Source organism: Oryzias melastigma, linkage group LG16, assembly GCF_002922805.2.
Source record: "Oryzias melastigma strain HK-1 linkage group LG16, ASM292280v2, whole genome shotgun sequence".
In the NCBI taxonomy this organism is placed as follows: Eukaryota; Metazoa; Chordata; class Actinopteri; order Beloniformes; family Adrianichthyidae; genus Oryzias; species Oryzias melastigma.
Window position 1 is genome coordinate 27,200,192 of NC_050527.1, and position 19,355 is coordinate 27,219,546.

The following is a 19,355-nucleotide window of genomic DNA, read 5'->3' on the forward strand; positions in this document are numbered from 1 at the left end:
TAAATTAGATATATCAAACTCAAAGTATGACTCCAAACACTGATATTTTAACCTAAATACTGAATGTGAAACAAAAACTTTATTTTGTGTGTGTATTTAGCTAGTATATTACTTATTTAATTTAGGATTTAAGTAAATGTGTGGTTCATTGCTGACTTTCTCACGTCACTTTGTTCAAATACATTTATATATTTGCACATTTTAAATTAAATACTCTTAAATACGCTCAAATTCGGTGATTTTACTAAATTCAAGGTTCTTTTTTCTTGCTTTCCTCCATAACACGCTGATAAAGTACTAACGGTTTTGATTGGTTTACTGTGTGCCCAGTGGAGCACTGTTGGCCAATCAGAGCTCTTACTGTACGTGGGTACTGTCCAATCACAGCTTGAGCTGGAAGCCGCTAGACCCCGCCCACGGGCACCAGCCAGTAGTCTGGTCGGAACAACTGTCATTTAGGGTGAGTGGACAGGATGGGGAACACGTAGGAGCCGAGAAACACAAATAACTACTTTAAACTCGTTTTAAAGTTACTTTCGCAGTTTATTACGGCACGGTTTCGTGTTCTGTAGGTAAGTGTGTCGCTAAATGTCACGCGTTATTAACTTTTAACGTTAAAAGTAGGCGTGAAGTTTAGTTTTTAAAGCAAGCTAGCGTCTTTCTGGCTAACAGGCTAATGTTTATCTTACCGCCCCCAGCGCTCTCCTCCTGCAGAGAAGCCGCCGCTCCGGCAGGACGTCTTTCTCGGAGCGATAAGGGCACACGGGGGGATGTCGGCTCCCAGTAACTCGCGGGTGAGGCGCAGCAATGCCGGGTCTCCCGGCTCGTTCGGCGGCGGTGGCAGCAGCTGCCGCCTGCACCCCATCCGTGCCACCGTTCCCTACCAGCTCCTGCGGGCGGGTCAGAGCAGTCCGACCCGGTCCCTGCTCGGAGGGGCCACGACTAGCCGGGGCTCGAGCCCCACCGCCGGTCCACAGCTGAGTGCAGGAAGCGCGGGGGTGAAGCAAAGCCTGTCCCCCGAGAACAGAGAGGCTTCCTGCCCCCCAGACTCTCCACTTTCCAAAGGTAAACCTCCTCACAGCCGCTTCACCTGCGCGAGGCCTGGAAGCGCCAGGTGTGTTTGTCTCGTGGCAGAACTTTATTTGCTACATTTTGGGTTTTGTTACCATCAGATATTGTTTGTAATTCTGGCTCAAATGTGACCTTTACCCCTCACTTTCTATCTGTTTAGGCTTCCTTCCATCTTTAGTTTGATCATGATGTGAACCTGCTGTCCTTTGGTTCATGGGGACTTTAATAAACATTTTTGTGATTGCACAAACGGCACAGAAGGTCAGGGACTTCCTATTCAAAGACCGTATGAGCTTATCATGATGGTTGAGGATCCTGGTGAACTGATATGAAGACATAAACGAAGGAACATCTTTATACGACTGCTTCTCCTCTATGGAGACGAGATTATTTTAAGTGTTTAACACATTTTCTTATGATGTCACAAAACTTTTTTCTATCACTTTATTTATATAGCACTTTTCATCAACATGCTCTTGAAGTGCTGAACAGAAAAGACAAACATTTTTTAAAACAATAAAAAGTCATAAGACACATTAGATAAAAGCAACAACAACAAAACTGACACAAAACAGAAAATAGAGGAAAAACCTTGACTAAAATTTGAGGAGGCACTGCATAAATTAAAAAATAGACGAGGTAAAAACCTAAAAATGGTAAACCATTAAATACTTAAAAGCTCAATGTATTAATAAATAGGTTGATTTTTAAATTTGAACTTCATTTTTAAATGCAGAATTAATTAATCAAATCCAAAAATATAATCTTAAAGTCCCTCTCCAACTATATTTTTTTCTACTTTAAAATGATAATATTTATTTATATTGCACCTTTCAAGATAAAAAGCACAGTGCTGCACAGTAAAACAGAATATAAAAATAGAATTAATAAAAAGTTATTTGAAAAAGATGCGTTTTTAGCTGCTTTTTGAAAGAAAACTGAGTCTACAGATCAGAAGAAGAGAGTTCCAGAGAGATGGAACCACTGCTGTAAACTCTCTGTCACCTTTAGTTGTTAACAGAGTTCTTCTAACAACCAGCAGACCCTGGTCACATGATCTCTGGACCTGCTGGGAGTGTACGGCTGCACGAGGTCTTTCATACAGACAGGTGTTCGGTTATTAAGAGCTCTATAAGTTCAAACCAGGATTTTTAACGATAGTGAAAAATAGTATTTTCTCACTTATGATTACGGCCTTTTTAGATAAAATAAATAAAAAAAACTATTTTTTGAGACTGTTTTTGCAGAGCAGCAGGAACTCATTAGAAATTAATTCTTAGTGCAGAAGTTAACTCTGCTAATTCCTCATCAACCTTTTGGTTACACTCTCTCCCGCCAGCTTACAGCCCCTCACACCACTAGCCTAATATTAGCGGCGCAACAAAAAAAGGTGATGACTATTGGAGCTACCCAGCAGTAAAGTTTTAGTCCAGATGTCAGCTCAGACAAGGAAAATGAAGACGTTAACAGATCTATTTGTCTCCAATGGAGGATTTTACAATTGGAGTGGAGAAGTGAGACTTTAACCTGAGCTGTTTCAAACCTCGAGTTTCCACTCGATTCAAATCGATTTGAATAAAGAAATGCTCAGAAACATAGTTTTAATCTTAAATTATTTTATACATCATTAGATAAATGCTCCAAGAACATGTTAGAAATACAATTTTATCAGAGAATTTAAGAACTTTTGTTGTATAAATGTTACACTTTTAGTCTGATGGCTACATAGAGCGGTGTCTGTGCATAGATCATTTTGAATGTATGGAAGACATAGATGTAGTGAAATCAGGTTTATTTATTGTGAAGAGTTTCAAAAACATCTGTTACATGTCTGGGTTCATGAGATCATTCTAAGATTGCAGTGGCTGTGTATCAATGTCTCGCATTAATCCACAAAGGGGAAAATAAAATAGAATTAGGAGACTTTTTTATTATTATTGTCTTGAAATTAAGAAAAATATCAAAGTTCAGTGCCCCTGCGCCCCACAGCAGCTGTCTGTTGGCGTTTGAAGCGAGCTCTGCTGGCTCCCGGGAGGCTGGTATCCCGCCTTCACCCAGCAATATCCAGCCGCTCTGACAACCCCGTTGCTTCAGCAGGTCAAGGAAAAAGATGGAAGTTCAGCACAATTACGCTTGCTTTGGACTAGTATTCTACCTGCTGATCGAGTCACTGAAACTGTCACGTGCCCAAAGCGGAGTTCCTGATTGGCAGATGCGATGTGGGGACCAGACAAAATTTAGATATTTGAAGTTGCGCTGCTGCTAGACCGCTGCTTTGTGCCCGTTGCTCAAATCACACCGCGGGACTTCAGATCGCCTCAATTCACATCTGTACCATTGACTTAACATTAAAACTGGCCTTTGCCGCACAAATCGCGTTTGGTGTGAACGTAGCATAATGGCTTAAGCTGCTTTACGCTCTGAGATTCTTTGAGATTCTTTGAGGATTCTAAGGAAACCCGCTGACTACAAATGAGAGAAAATGTGAAAGTTCTCTGTGATCAGAGCTTCAAACACTTGGAGGACAACTGTAGTGTTGCTTTATTTCTTCTGGAACTTTGGCTGATTAAGCCAACCCACGGCACTTGTACGGGACAGCCTCCGTAAAGGGGTCACGTGCACCTTTTTGGGTTGTCCGATCCGTGGAGAGTCATAGAGGACTGGTTGCATCGTAAGGCCCAGTCCCATAGGATTTGATGGCCATAGATGGATTTGATGGCCTTAGTCTCTCCCTTACTTGTCTGTACATGTTGCATAAGTGTTCACTGTGACCTGACACCCGCAGCATGCCCATAGAAAAATTTGCACGAAGATTTCCTCTCTTTGAGTTCACTTAGCGGTCTACAACTTTGATATTTTTTGCGAACTACCTGCTTGTCCGTTACAGGTTTGACCATTTTTCACTCGCAGACATCCGTGTCCAGTCAGTGTGGTTAAGGCTTCATCTACCATCGACATCGTTGACTCGTCTAGTGTTGGTTACTGCGGTGTTGAGTTTGGAGTTTTGTGTTTGCGACATTCCCCACATTCCTCGATTCTTTGAACGAGATGACCTCCGTGCGACCAGCTCGCCATACGAGGAACAGAGCGTCCCGTCGACTGAGAGGACGGTCCATGAGGTTCACCTGTGTGTGTTTCTGCCTTTGGGTGTTGATTTTCTGCCCCGGCGGCATGCCGCACATACCCCGGGTTCTCTGAAAGAGGCCACCTCTAACCCAGACCAGTGTCCCGTGTCAGTTGTGATGATGGAGAGTTGACCTTCCTTCGTTGGTTCGACCTCTCTGTCCAAACATGCATTGAAGCGACATTGTCGTGACTCAATGGTTGAGACTCACAATTCTACATCATCAAAGACAGTTTGATCATTGTATTTAATTATCTCTTATTAAAGAAGCTATTCTTTATTTAATGAAGTGTTTAATTCTCCCATGATGCATTTGGACTGCAGAGAAGAGCTGAGAAGCTTCCTCAGTGAAGACGTCAAAGGGATTACTCTGCATGTGGTGACTTTTTAGACCCACAATCATCATCCTCTTACCGCGGCGTCCCAACAATGACGGTCCGCCTGCTGTTGAAGTGCCGTTGTGCTGAAACAGCTGAGCTTCATTGTGAACCTTTCAAACTGCAGAGTAAGAGCAAATGTGAAAATGCGTCTGCCTCAGTTTAACCAGAAGACAGGTTGCTTTCTGTCTGCATGCGGAGTCAGAGGAGTTGCTCTTCAGGAGATTTCCTTAAATGAAGATGAAACGGTTTGCTTGTTGTGTAACGTGTTGAAGCTGATTTACTGACTAATTTTCACAAGTCATTTCCTGCCCAGCTTAGAGGCACATGCACAAATGCAATCTTGTGGCAGATCATGCAAAACAAATGTGATTACTGTCATTATTTATACATTTATTGTGAATAACCGTCCCCAAAAATAATCCACCATGCATCCAAATATACTTTTTTAATTGGATTGTGGAAAAACGTTTTTAAAATCATAATTTTGCTTTAAGGTTTTCACTAGGTCAGACCTGATGCTGTATCTTCATCAAAGGATAAGTGATGGGAGTCCCACATAGCCACAAATATCAGTTTGTCTTTACTAAAAATATCAAAATATCTATTTTTTGTAAAAAAAAAAATATTTTTGCATGGGGGGGCAATCATAGACTGAACATCTGATGTTTCCAAGGAATTTTCCTTTCTGACTTCCTGTGTTTGTCTGATAACGATTGCAGAAAGGTGTTAATAGGATAAATCCACTAAAAGTTGATATATTTGCCTTAAATTTTATGGGTTAATTTGATCTCTGTTGGAACCATTGACCATAAAATCACTGGACAGACCATCTCCTCCCCTCTCATCTTCCAATCAAGAAGTATCCACTGGTATCAAGAAAGTCGAAATCAGTTATTTCTCAGTCATTTATTTGTCAGAATAACCATTCTTGCTCTGATACATTCTTCTTAACAGCCCTATTTTTTTTTAAAGATATTTTTCTTTATCACAAGTTATACAAGTCATGAACTGTCCAATCAGATGCCTCAGTAAAAGCATGTGGTGCCCACTGCCCTCCTCGAATGTTTGGTTGACAGCTTCTCCCGAGACGCTTTCAGTGGAAGAAGGGGTGTGGCCTTCAGACAAGCTCAGTCATGATTGGCAACAGTAGTCCCTCTAAAAACATGACTCAGACCGACTCGGACCAATCACTCTTACGGGTTACAAAATGGCGGCAGACGAACAGGAAGCCACAGTGATGGGCTTTGGGCTCATTTCACGAGGGCAGAGAAGAGATATTTTCTATGTGTGACGTCAACACCTTGTTTTGTCCTGTAAAATAATAAATGTCAATGACTTTATCAAAGAACTGGACAACTGAATGTGACGTAATCTGTAGAAAATAGTTAACTTCCAGCTCCAACCAAATTAAGTCAATTCAGTAATAATTTTTTCGTGATATGGGCGCCACCATGTTGGAGCTGTATGTCACAGTTAGCAGGGATTGGTCAGAGTCGGTCTGAGTTTCTATAGCAACCACCATCACCAATCAGGAGTGAGCTTGTTGGAAGACCACACCCCTACCATTTAAAATCTTCCCGACACAAAATCTGTCAACGTTTTGATTCAAACGATTCGGACGTGGAGGCCAACAGGCTCCAAATACCTTTATTGAGGCATCTGATTGGTCGATTTATACTTGAAAAACTTGAACTATGAAAAAAAAAAATCAATTGAAAACCAATAGAATGAGTGAGTAACAGCTGTTTATTTCTCTGTAGAAGTCTGTGGGATTTTGGTTTCCTGGGACCAGCAGGTACTTCCTGTTTGGAATGCCAAAGGGGAGGGGTCACTCAGTTCAGTTTTCACATACAGTCAAAGGCTCTCATCTGTTCAAAGGACTCTGGGAGACCAGCAAGTTCCCTTCACAGTTTTTACAGCTCACCTGAGACTTGATTTTGGGCTGACCTTACTTGGATTTCCACCCTGTGAATCAGCATTTCCTGAATAACCATCTCACTGTGGAGGGATGAACTCCTAACTAGTGCTGGGCGATATGACACTACATATCATGTGGGCGATAGAAAAGTGTGTATCGTTTTTTTGTTTAGTTATGTTGCTGAATTTTTGTGCAAAAATGTGGTTTGCTACAAGAAACTTGAAACTTTTGTGCTCTTAAAATAAATGTTTGTCAGTGGCCAAATTCAGCTTACAGCATTCACACTAGCATTATCACAGGTAATGTTATATATCTAGTTTTTAGTTAGTTTAAACCTAATGATGGTTAAGATCTGTGTTTACATCCAGTTTGCGCATGGCCCGATAAGTCAACTAGCCGTAAAAAATAATTGATTATCAGTCAACTACTAAAATAATGGTTTTGGCAGCACTACCAGTTGTATTTACACCAAGTCATTCTCCTCAAAGATTACTGTCTTCCCTTTCAGAATTCTGCCTTGTCATTTTTTGTGGACGTCTGCATGTCTTTGTAGAAACAGAAATGGTTTTAAAAGTTTTGCTTTAGTCTTACTGGTTGCTTCAAAAGAAAAGTATGTACATTCATGTCATGGGTTTCAGACATGCTCCACTTGGAGGATACTAGTGTCCTCAAAGTCTCATATTTTGGAATAAATTATCTCAAACATAAACATTTAGATTTAGAAAATGAGTGGATTCATTTTATCCTTACTCATAGACTCACAAACTGTAATTTAATCAACAAATTTAAAATATTGGAGACTTCACTTTCAAAGCCTTCCAAGTTTTGTCCGAATTAAAAAATCCAATATTCCTAAATGTTTTATATTTGCTTAGAGTCTCTTAAAACAGTTGAGCAGTGGTTTAGAAATGTAGGCCACATTTGTTTCTACATTTTCTTTCTTTGCCCTTCAGGTAATAATCCATCTATCCCTGAGAATGTTCAGTTTGTGCAGCTGAAACTCTGAGGGAAATCTGAGACTCTTTGAATAAACCTTTATGAACACTGCTGTACGTTTCTGTCTGGAAATGCATGGATGGAGCGCTCTGTTAAAAAAACCCTTTCTTTTTTCTTGTTGGGAGAGTTTTCTGGTCTGGCATGCGGGGCGACGGTGGAAAATAACCACAAGCCTTGTTCTGAGGGGACTGGCTTGGCCTGTATCAATATTGATGGAAATTTAGCCTGCTTCCTTTGTCTACAGTGCTTCAGGGAATTTTACTGTAGCTTACTTAGGCAATACGTTTGACTTGGTAGGCCTGTGTGTTCTCTGAACAAAGAACAACAATGGACGGCTCTGCCGCTCCACGAGGAAAGGGGGTGCCTCATGTTGGCCCCGGCTTTAGCCTGTTCAGACACGGCCTGCAAGCTTGTCTTGAATGTATGCAAATGCGTTCCTTTGAAGGCTAAATGCAGACGTTTACACGTGTTTTCAGTAATTCCATGGCCGTCCTCTCGCCTGGCTGCGCTGCATGTCTCTGCAGGAATGTTGCGTGGAAGGCAGGCAGTATTGATGTGCGTTGCAGGTTGGTTGTTTACCAGTTCTTATGTGGGTGGTGTGCGCTTAACTGCTTTAAGTCACAACAAATTGCCCTCAGAACATCAGATACTGCGGCTCATTCTTTTGCGTTTGCTTCAGGCCTCGACTCTTGTCGTTCTTGAAAGGTTGGAAAAGTTCTCCACAGTTTGGAGAGGAGGAAGTGTGAACTCTGTCAGGGTTCGATTAAAAACCTGTCAGCAGAACTGATTTGTTGCTTTAAAGATTTCAGGATTCTTGGCTTCACTTTTTCATTGTTGATTTTTGTTACATCTTGTTCATTGTTACGTCTAGAACCTGAGTTTACCGTTTCTGGAGTCCCACTATGTTGGATTGTTAAATGTAGTTTGTATTGTAGGAAGTTTATGCAGCAACGAATATGAAAAAAAATTTTTTTTGTTTTTGTAATAGTTGGTATCGGACACTAATATGAAGCGAAGTCAGGTCTTTCACCATTTTATGCTGAGTTCACCCGCCCTCTGCAACCACTTCCAATGAAAAGTCTATTGTAAACGTGCATGTATGTCCGTTTTGTCTTCTACGTTCAAAACGCTTGTGTCGCTACACACATTTTTAAGACCGTTTTTGGGCTGTACATACAAAACACACGTCCATTTAATAGACGATGAAAGTCAAACCAGGTTAAACTTCGACCTTCGAGGACTCAGATTTTGTGGTGAGGTGTGGGTGGTGTCCATTTGGAAATTAGTCATGGCGGAGAATTTAATCATTATGGTTTGTGCCTGACTGTAATTTTTAACACATCAAGTCGTTAACCCTTGTGCCAGATGACCCCCACCCTTATATTGATGTGTGTGTCCCACCCCCCATGACAAGGTGCACAGGATTGTATGTCTGCCACGGACACCAGTGAAGATTAAAAAAAAAATTCCGGAAGAAAAAGAAAAAAAGTTGAGTGCGATGTCTTGTGGGATCCAGATGACCCCACTTTTAATGTAAACATGCCAAGCACAGCACAAGGGTTAATATATTGGAATAGAGCTGTGAAAGGTGCAAGATTCACCAGATTTTACACCACCTTTCACATCAAGAGTCTTCCAACTGTAGGGGGTGGACTTGAGCTAGTAGACGATAGAAAAAGGAAAAGAAGAAGAAGCCCTATCCTGCTTTTGCAGTGTGATCAACATAGACTATAAGCGCATTCAAGAACGTGCGTCACATGGCGATTGTGAACGCAGCATCACTGTCATCATTCACGTCTTAAAGGAGCCCCGCGTCTAAAGTAACAAACACCTGTTTGAGCTGGAATTTATTAAAGACTAGACACAATTGGAAGACATACGATATTCTGCATCTAAAATGAAAGTTTTTTTGCTAAACACCGCTAGCTCTGTGGAGAAAGTGGGTGTTAGTGTTAGACTGGGGGCGGAGCAAATTCTTCCTGAAAGGGGCTGTCTCACTCTGTGACATCAGATCGTGAGGACCCGCTTGTTTTCGTGGGTATGGGAGCGGCTGGTACTCAGAGCGCAGGTTTTTAGAGGATTACTCAGAAATGCATGAATGGATCAAAATACCACTGTGGGGTTCTTTCTAGTGAGGAGTGAACAATAAGATACACTTCAAAGCTCAAAAAGGTATGACCTCTTTTTAAATAAAAAAATGAAGTGAACTGCTTGTTTTTTGTCCATTTGATGAGGCTAAAGTTTGTTTCAAAGAAACAAAGTCAACATGTAGTTTTCTAGATCGCTTTGATTGAAGAAATATCCACCATGAACTCTGATCATTAAATGTGGATCAACAAACAATTTCTTTCATTTATTATTAATACAATTAATTATAAACATTTTACTCTGTACGAAGCAACAAGGTCAACAGGGCAGAAAGACGGCAGATAAACTATTTCAAATGAAAGTCAACAGAGATCCTGTCATGTCCATCATAGACATCTGAAGGACAGATCTTTTCTACTATCTTGTTGTGACAAACTGTGGAATAACATCTATTGTGGTTACCAACTGACTTTTAGGCCACCACAATAATCCAGAGCATTCACACTCCTTTTTAGGTGTCCACTGTCATTATTGTGTGAATGTTTAGTCAGCATTCACACTACAGTGATTCTGCTGCACTTTTCCGAACGTATTCCGACACGTAAAAACTCAATCACACTTTCAGCGATTTCAACAATCTTGGGCCCCATGTGAATTCTTCCCCTCTCCCTTCATTTATCCCTCCAAACGGAGGGTGATGAAAAAATAGTGTCAAATATTTCGGATGTGACTTTAGTTCAATGACATCACCAATAATCACCGATTTGCTAGCATTAGCGTGGAGCTTCCAGCGCTTGAATATACATAACAGCGGTTTTATAACTTTAAAAAGTCGTTCTACAACAAAAAGTCATTACTTGCATTTTAATGTAAACTTCTGTGCTTCAGAGCGCACCCAAGTGAAGAAAAGCTCTTCTCAGGGCGACACGGATTACTCTCGCGATGGAGGACTTCGGACCGCTCCGTTTAGAGGGTGAAATTTAAAAAATAATCAAGACTCAACTTCGACGTGCACAGCCACTTCAAATTAAGGAGAAGGGAAAAGAGAAGAATTCGGATTTTCCCTTGGTATTAAATGTTAAGCTCGTTCAGGAGTTTGCTGCTTGTATTTATAAACTTTATAGTTTTGAAATATTGAGCAAAATAGGGAAATGAATGAGAACGTTTTCAAATTTAAACATTTTAAGTAGATTAGCTACAAGTCTTTAAATATATTCATGGGATATGTTTTCATCTTTTATTGTAGTTTAAAAAAAAATCTGGAGTTTAGCTAATATTTTAGCTACATGCTAACATTTTTGGCTAATTTGTTATCTACTGGAGTTTTTATTGGCTATTTTAGAGTTTAGCTTCTATTTTTGCAACATGCAAACGTTTCTGACTAATTTAGTTTACTGAGGAATTATTGGCTATTTTGGAGTTTAGCTAGTATTTAAGCAATGAGCTAGCTTTTTTGGGCTAATTTGGCATTTACTGAGGTTTTTTGGGCTAATTTGCACTTTAGCTAAAATTTTAACAACACACTAAATATTTTTGCAAAATCAACATGTATTAGGTATTTTTAAGCAATTTTACTACACATTTTTCAGAAATTTAGGGCAACTTCAGCACTCTTTCATAGTTCTTTGACAAAATTTCCTGTCTTTTAGCAAATATAACATTTTGCAAATAGCATTTGGATTTTTTAATATTATCCCTTTATTAATTAAAGTCAATTGCGTCACCATTTTCGGCAAAAAGCTTCAGCATCTACAGCGACTACTTTCAGAAAAAAAGCATTCACACTAGCATTATCGCAGGTAATGCAACTTTTCTAGTTTTTAATTGACAACCTGCAGCCAATCAGGATCGAGTATTCACACTGACCACTCCGTGTGATGATAAATATAATGAACGGTTGGAAGTTCAAAGCAACGAACGGAGTCAGTCCACATAAATTACATTACAATTAATTTCTGTTTAAATAAAAACAAAAGTTTTTTTAGACAAAAAATACACTTTTTTTAAAGACTACTGTGTCACAGCCCAATAGAAAACTGCTCTGCTGCATTCTGGTACATTAAATATAATCTGGAATCTCTGTTTTATCGTTGTACCTTTCAGATGACTTGTTTGTGTTTCGGTTCATTTGTTGGTTAAACCTGAACCCATTTTTGAGCTTTCAGGTTATTTCATTTATTTTTTTTTTATTTTACAGCAGAACGGTCCAAATTACAAGTGCGCAGTTCCAGCGCCATCCGAAGGGCGTCCTCCTTGGACGCCATCACAGGGCCGTACCTCACTGGCCAGTGGCCTCGAGACTCCCACGGACCATACCCTTCCTGCATGAAGGACAAAGCTACACAGGTAAACGGCCGCCTCGCCTCCCACCCCAACACATTTTCTGAAAAGAGAAATGTATTTCTTTACTTGAAGTTTTTTGAGTAACGCCTGATATTTAATGAAAAACAGATTCATTTGCGTAAGTGTGAGGAGCTTTTCTCTTTAAAAAGCCAAACTTCTATATTCCTTCCATATGTGTTTAAATCCTCCTGTCAGGAGGTCATGAGAGGTTAACAAGCTGAAGTTAATCAAAAGTTCTGTCATAGAAGATGCTCTCTGTTTCTCAAACTGATCGACCTTCTCTGTGGTACTGATTTATCGTTTACGGTCATGTGGATTCATCTGGAGATCCTTCACTGGAGAACTTGTGTTATCAGCTGGTAAGAGTGTCTGCAGCAAAGTGGAGTTTAATAGTTTTTAATTTCTTTTCCTGAGAACATCTGGATGAAGGTACAGCCACAGTCGGCCTATAACCCACGATGTTTATGTAAAAACACTTCAGTCAGAGATTAAAGTCCCGCTCCGATCGTCTTCTGATCTATTTTCAAAGCATTCACAGTGATTTTTTTAAAATCACGTATATGTTGTTTTTAGCCAAAACAAAAAACTGGTTTTCTTGGACATATTTTCTGCAGAACAGCAGGAGTTCATTAGAAAATTACCTCTGAGTTGTTGGCCAGACTACAGACACAGAGCAACCCAACCCCCTACTTTAAGGATTTGTTTTAGCAACAATTCAATGTTTTTACCTTGTAGTAAAATAGTGGATTCCCCACTGATTCACAGGGGTTAGGGACCGGAGACATCCGCGAATACCCAGAATACCCCTCTGTACCGTCTCACCCCACCCCCGCGGCTGAAGAATGTTCCTTACTCATTTTTCTTCTGAGAGAGAACAAATGTAATAAGAAATAATTTTGGATTTCCGAGTATTTCTCCTTTTAAATCAACCAAACTGTCTTGGACAGACTCTGTTTGAATGAATGATCTTCATTCCATCAACAGCTCTGCTGCACATGCACTAAACCCTCATCTGTTCCTAGTGTCTAGTTCAGGTTCTGGAGAAGAGAAGATGGTATCTTCACATTGACTGCAGTCAAATGAGCCGCCGTTCACATTTCTGTGGTCAAATCAGCATCACTGGATTTTTGGTGTGAGTTTCATCCAATACTTACGGTAGCAGGACTGAGAACGCTGGAAAATCTCCACCAGACTCCACGGAGCTTCTTGATGTGACCACGGAAATGTGAACGGCGGCTCATTTGACCGCAGTTGGAAAGGATTGTAAATCAATGAAAGAGCATTTTGACGTTAGCTTTCATTATTTTATCAAGAACTCTCCCAATCCCTTCCAGGAGAAGAGATGCTCCTCAGCACCTCCTTCGGATGCTCAACTCTCATAAAGGCGTCGTGAATTGATTGAATTTTTGTGATGAACCAGAACAGTCACGTGACTGAAAGAAAATCTGCAAATACATGAAGCCATGAATAAAGAAACGTGGGGAAACACTGTAAACCTACCAATTCCAATCCAAATGATATTTTCCAAGATCGGTCGTAAAGGATTCATTTAATTTGAAGTGATTTTGTAATAGTAGCTGTCGATTCGAACTTGCCTCAGATTTTTCTACGACCTGGTTGGGTCGTAAGAATATAAATCATTCTTAGATTAGGTTGATTTATCGTCACACCCCTTCGCCCCCTCTCCATTGATGAGAGCTCTCTGTTTACATGCTGTCCAGCTGAGCACAGAGCCTTTGGCCCGACCCAGGGTATTTTCTACGTCACAACTACGATCTTTTTCAAACTGGATTTTTTCGTCTACTCCTGATTTACAATAATTTGAATAAAGAAATATTCAGAAATTCAATTTTAATGTAAATTTTCTTACATATATCATGGGTGTCAAACTCAATCGCACAAGAGGCCAAAATTATTAGGTCTTGGAAAGAACAGAATAAACATTTATTGAACACTCTAAAACTATTTTTTTAACTTTAAAACAAACTTTTTAACATAATCATGATCTAGATATGTAGCATCACCTTCAATAATGCTAGTGTGAATGCTGTAAGCTGAATTTGGCCACTGAAGATGCTAGTACTGATAGCTGAAGATGCTGAAATTGATGGGCAGTTATAATATTAGCTAAATGCTAAATTAGCTTAAAAAATAGAAAAATCCTAAATAGTTTTCATGTTGCCGAAATATTTGCTAAACTCCAGAATAGCCTTAAAATATTAGTAAATAGTCCAAAAAGCTACCAGAATGCTTATTTTTAAAACTTTAACAATAAAATAAAAAGATCTGGAGGGCAGGATAGAATTACCCGGAGGGCCGGATCCGGCCCCCGGGCCTTGACTTTGACACATGTGATATATATGATCTCCATCATCAGAAAAATGCAACAAAAACATGTTAAAACACCAAAAATGTGATTTTCTTGGGAGTGGGTGTTTAAATTCAACTTTAATTTAAAAATTGACTAATTTAGACCATATATATATTAATAATGTGCAATCAAAGTGAAAGATGGTTCACAAAACATTTGTGTTCCTTCTAAATATTGCCTGCTTGTGGGTTAGAGTTGAGCTGCAGGACGATCGTCAGTTACAGGGGAAAACTGAATATGTATGATGACGACGAGTTCTCCTCCTGTGAACGGACGCCTTTCATGTGACTGAATGAAGACCGCCAAGCCTCATTTCCATGGCCTTCATCCCGCTAAGCGCTCTCCTCGCCTGCCTCCTCTTTGTTCGCGGGCTGAGGAAGTGCAGGGAGGGCCGTGTTGAAGTGCCTGTGAGCAAAGTAAACACGACTAATCACACAGTTCCTGCGAAGCTATGGAACAAATTTCCAATCAGCTGGATGATTATCTCCTGGAAAATGTTAACGAGAAGAAACGGGAGTGTTTGGGAGGTTTGTGTTGAGCGGCGAAAAGCTCCAACTCCCTCTGCGATCGTGAGCGACCACTTCCTCCCTAAAATAAAAGTCTGCCCGGGCAAAGCTCCTTTCATGAGACGAGCAGAAAGCAGCCAACAAAAGAGCCGTCCCCCTTTTGTGGAGCGCTGCACAAGCTGACCGCGGCCTCTCATTTGAGCGCTGCGCGGAGGTGAAGCTGTTTGCACCTGTCCTCCAGGCGCGGCGAGCAGAAATCCCACTGCTTACCACCTGGCCCTCGTGGCCGCCTGCCTTTTGTGTGGAGGTTGTGGAGCAGAGGGTCCATACATATGCTAATGCTGTGGTGGGGCAGGCCTGCAGGGCCTATGTGGAGGAAGATTAGGGCCCTGACAACACCAAGCTGTTCTCACAGAGCGCCCGGCTCACAAAGGCAGCCTAATCAGTTTGTGTTGCCTCACGTCTTCTATTAGAACGTTTTTGAAGGCGCAGACGGCAGACTGCGATGGCTATCGGAGCGCTGGCATGCACGTCTACGTGAGGGGAAACCTCTAATCAGAGCTGATGGAAAAATAAAACAAGAAACGCGGTTCTTCGGCTTCTCATCTTCAACTTAATCAGACGAATTTCTTAAATCTGGACTCCTTAACGCTGCATTGTGGGTCTGGATTGTTGGATTTCAAGTTAATGCTCCTAAATGGAGTGCAGATAGGGATCAGTTTCTGGCATGCACGTGATAACAGAGGCCGAGAAATCAAGTTCTTTTTGTCTTTAGTGTACAAAGGTAGGTTTTTTTGGATGAACATCACCACTTCTAAAGCTAATGATAGCAGCGCTGCTCCTAAGGCATGTCTGGCTGTGCAATCCAAACAAAGCTGTACAACTTTCTTTTTTTTATGTGAAGTCTGACTTCCTGCTTTGGAACAGAGCTGGATCCTTCAGGATGTTGTCTGCATGCTGGGCGGGATTCATCATAGCGAATGAGCCGAGGCTCGTGTTTCATCATGCTTTAAAGCACGTGCCAAAGTCGAGGCCCGGGGGCCGCATCCGGCTCTCCGGGTAATTCTATCCGGGCCTCCAGATCATTTTATTTTGTTGTTATTAGGGCTGTCAGATTTGTTGCGTTAAAAACGCATTAATCTGACATGTGCTTGACGGCGACAATTTTTTTGACGCATTAATCGCGGACTTTCTCATACGTGCCTTTCCATACCGTGCGCGGGCGTCCCCCCTTTAACTCACAGGCGGCTCTCACTAGATCACCGGCGGCTCTCCAACCTCCGAGCTGCGAGCTAAAACCGGCCGGCACTAAGACCTGGAGAGCTCCTGCACCCTAACCCGGCTTCGGTTCGCGTCCAGTACCACGTCTGGTGGTACCGGCTCGCGTCCGGCGCCGCGTCCCGAGAGCTGCGGACCCCCGACGTTCCGAACAGCAAGCGCACCGGGGGACGTTTTAAATGTTCTGGAGGTTTAAGCGTGATCCAGCCCCAGCATAGCGGTCTGTCTGCCGGCATATTCATGGCGTGAGCTCCGCTGGACACGTCGCTGCATCGAGCTGCAGCCAGAGAACGCGGCGGCAGTAACAGACTGTCAAACTATCCACAGTGTATCCCGCTTTTCTCAGTCTTTAATGTTTTAAAAAACAAAAGTTCATTGGAAATGATAAATCTCTATTTCATTATTACTGTAGTTCAGCAGAGGAGGAAAAGATTTGGTCCTGACAAAAAATGAACATGAAAGTGTTATGGAAATGTTATTTTTGATGTTTTTTATTTTATTTTACTGAACGTTGATTGAAGTTTTGAATTTAAAATGCCCTTCACTTGCACTTGGGCTTTTGTTAGGCATTTTATGTTACAGCCTTTTATGGTTAAGGAAGTTTATCTCAATACAATGTTACAAAATAAAGTATTTCTGATGAAAACTATTAATTTTGCCATTCTTGTTTTCATAATTAATGTAGAACTGATAAATTCCACGAAGCGCACATTTTTTTCCTTAAAGGCCACATGTAAGTTTGCGATTAATCGCGAGTTAACTCTGGACAAAATGCGATTAATCGCGATTAAAGATTTTGATCGCCTGACAGCTCTAGTTGTTATTAATGGCTTGATGTTATCTTGCGCTCATTTCTAACTTGTATAATCTTGACAAAATATATATTTTATGGAGGGTAAAATAAAGTTATTTGAAGTTTAAGTTGATTTATTCTGGAACAATATTCTTGGCTGTTTTTATTCATAGTTATGTTTAGAAATTAGTTTTTTTTTAAAGTAGGGCTGTGAACATTAACGCACACGATTAATCAAAAAGGATTAATAAGGTAATATGTATTACATATATGTATCATGTATATGGTCACTTACAGAAGAGATAAATATGAAATCGGTTTTTAGTGCTTAATTCTTGCTATTTTTGTGTTTTAGATCACTTTTTCACCAAAAGCAGACTATTTGATCCATGGTCCGGTGCCATATTCTGAAAATACATTTTACCTGGTAAAACACTGGAATTAACCGTGATTAATCCTAACACAAAAATGTGATTAATCAGATATTTTTTTGTAATCAATTGACAGCAGTAACTAAAAATAAATGTTCTAAATGTAGTTTTGTGTGTGATTTCCTATTGTGATTTTTCACAAATATAATAGGTTGCTGGCAAATACTGTGACAAAAAAAAAAAATTATAGCTATTAATCGCGATTAATTTTTTCCAGGTTTGCGATTTATTTCTTTTTTTTTTTTATCAATTCCCGGCCCTATTTTAAAGTTTTAAAAATGTAGTTTTAGAGTGTTCAATAAATGTTTTTCTTGTTTGGCCAGCGACTTAAGGTGTGTTTTGGATTTGGGCCTCCTGTGTGATTGAGTTTGACACCCCTAAATTAAACCCAAAAACCTTTAATTTTGATAAACTAAATTAGCCAATCCTTATTGGCTAAACGCACCTGATCCAGGTAATCGGCAGCAGATGAGACAGAATTTCTGAAAAACCAACTGGAGGCCTGGAGTTTGACACACCTGAGCTAGAAGAAGAGGCAGCAACATTTGAGTTTCAAAATAAATAACATCAGTTTTATAACTTAAAAAAGTCATACTGAAACCAAAAGTCACTAGAAAAGTTGCATTCCCTGCGATAATGCTAATGTGAATGCTTTTTCTAAATGTGGTCATTGAATATGCTGAAGAAATTTGCTAAAGTTGCTAAAGGACTTAAAATTGCAGAAAGTGCACAGAATTTTAAGAATTTCTTAAAAAGAAAGTTAATTACAAAAAATAAATAATATGTAAAAAGTATGAACTCAGAATTAGCCCAAAACTTCTGCGGATGTCAAATTTGGAAGAAAAAAAAAGTCAGCATTTTGCTAAAATGTTAAACTCAAAAAAGCTCAAAAATCCTTACTAGGTGCCAAATTATCTGAAAAACATATATATCATATTGCTGTAAATACTAGCTTAACTCCTAATTAGCCTAAAAATCCTCAGTATATACAAAAAAAGCTAGCACATTGCTAAGATACTAGCTTAACTTGGAATTAGCCTCAGAAACCTCAGTATATGCCAAAATTGCCAAGAAAGCTAACATGTTGCTAAAATACTATCTTAACTACTAATTAGCTCAAAAATCCTCAGCAAATGTAATATAAACCAAAAATGATTGCACGTTGCTAGCTCAAAATTAGCCTTTTAAACCTCAGCAGCATGAATATCCTAAACATGCTGAACGTTTTGATACCAATATTACACAAGTTTTAAAGTGCGCAAAAAATCTGAGGAAAATTTAGGGTAAAAAACCCCACACTTGCGTAAAATTGTGTTTAAAAAAAAAAAAAAAAAAAAGTTAAATTTCGTTAAGTTTCTATAACTGTGTGACATTTAACAATACCAAAAGTTTAAGTATGAATTTGTATAAATTGGAAAAAATTTCCATTCATTTCAATGGGGCTAAAAAAAAAGTATAATATCTTAAAAATTGCTAAACTTACGAAAACTATAAAAGCGATAATGTCCTTAACGAGCTGAATGATTTGATACCAAGATTGCAGAAATTCCTGCAAGTGTGATTTTAGTTTTGACGGTCCAAAAAAATATAAAATAAAATGAAGAAAAATAAAAAAAGAGAAACAGAATCACTAGTGTCGCTTTGAATCATTCACACAATTACTTAAATGTAAACTTCTGTGCTTCACACCCACATGAAGAAGTGTTTCTCCTCAGCGCGATGATCACCCTCACAGTGAAGAATACAAAGCCATCTATAGTTCCTCCTTAATAAACTGTTTTGGATTCTCCCTAAGTGTCCATAGGATGTCCACACAAGCTAGACTCTCTGATTGTCTGGTTTCCACCGTTCTAAAGCTACCTTCACACGGGCATGTGATGTACGTTCAAGAGCGCGATAGATCCTTCATGATACATTTTTAAACGCTAGACACTTTTGTGTTTTGAAAAGGACGAGTCCCTGATTGGTCAAAGTTCAACATTTTTAATTTTCAGCCCGCATTCGATGGCTGTGCGTTTTGTACCTAGAGACGGAAAACAGACTTAAGAACTTGAGT

The 19,355-nt window shown here is 39.9% G+C and overlaps 1 protein-coding gene across 3 annotated transcripts in view; it reads left to right on the forward strand.

Moving 5' to 3' along the window:
• Positions 1–416: 416 nt before the first annotated feature.
• Positions 417–19,355, forward strand: part of LOC112136666 (glucocorticoid-induced transcript 1 protein) — a 34,432-nt gene continuing 15,493 nt past the window's right edge. For 2 of the 3 annotated variants that reach the window (XM_024258524.1, XM_024258525.1), the window contains exons 1-3: positions 417–572; positions 699–1,065; positions 11,775–11,923. In XM_024258524.1, coding sequence (XP_024114292.1) covers positions 771–1,065; positions 11,775–11,923 — 444 coding nt within the window. In that variant the 5' untranslated portion in view covers positions 417–572; positions 699–770. The remainder of the gene's footprint in view (positions 573–698; positions 1,066–11,774; positions 11,924–19,355) is intronic. The other variant, XM_024258526.2, reaches the window with a different exon arrangement.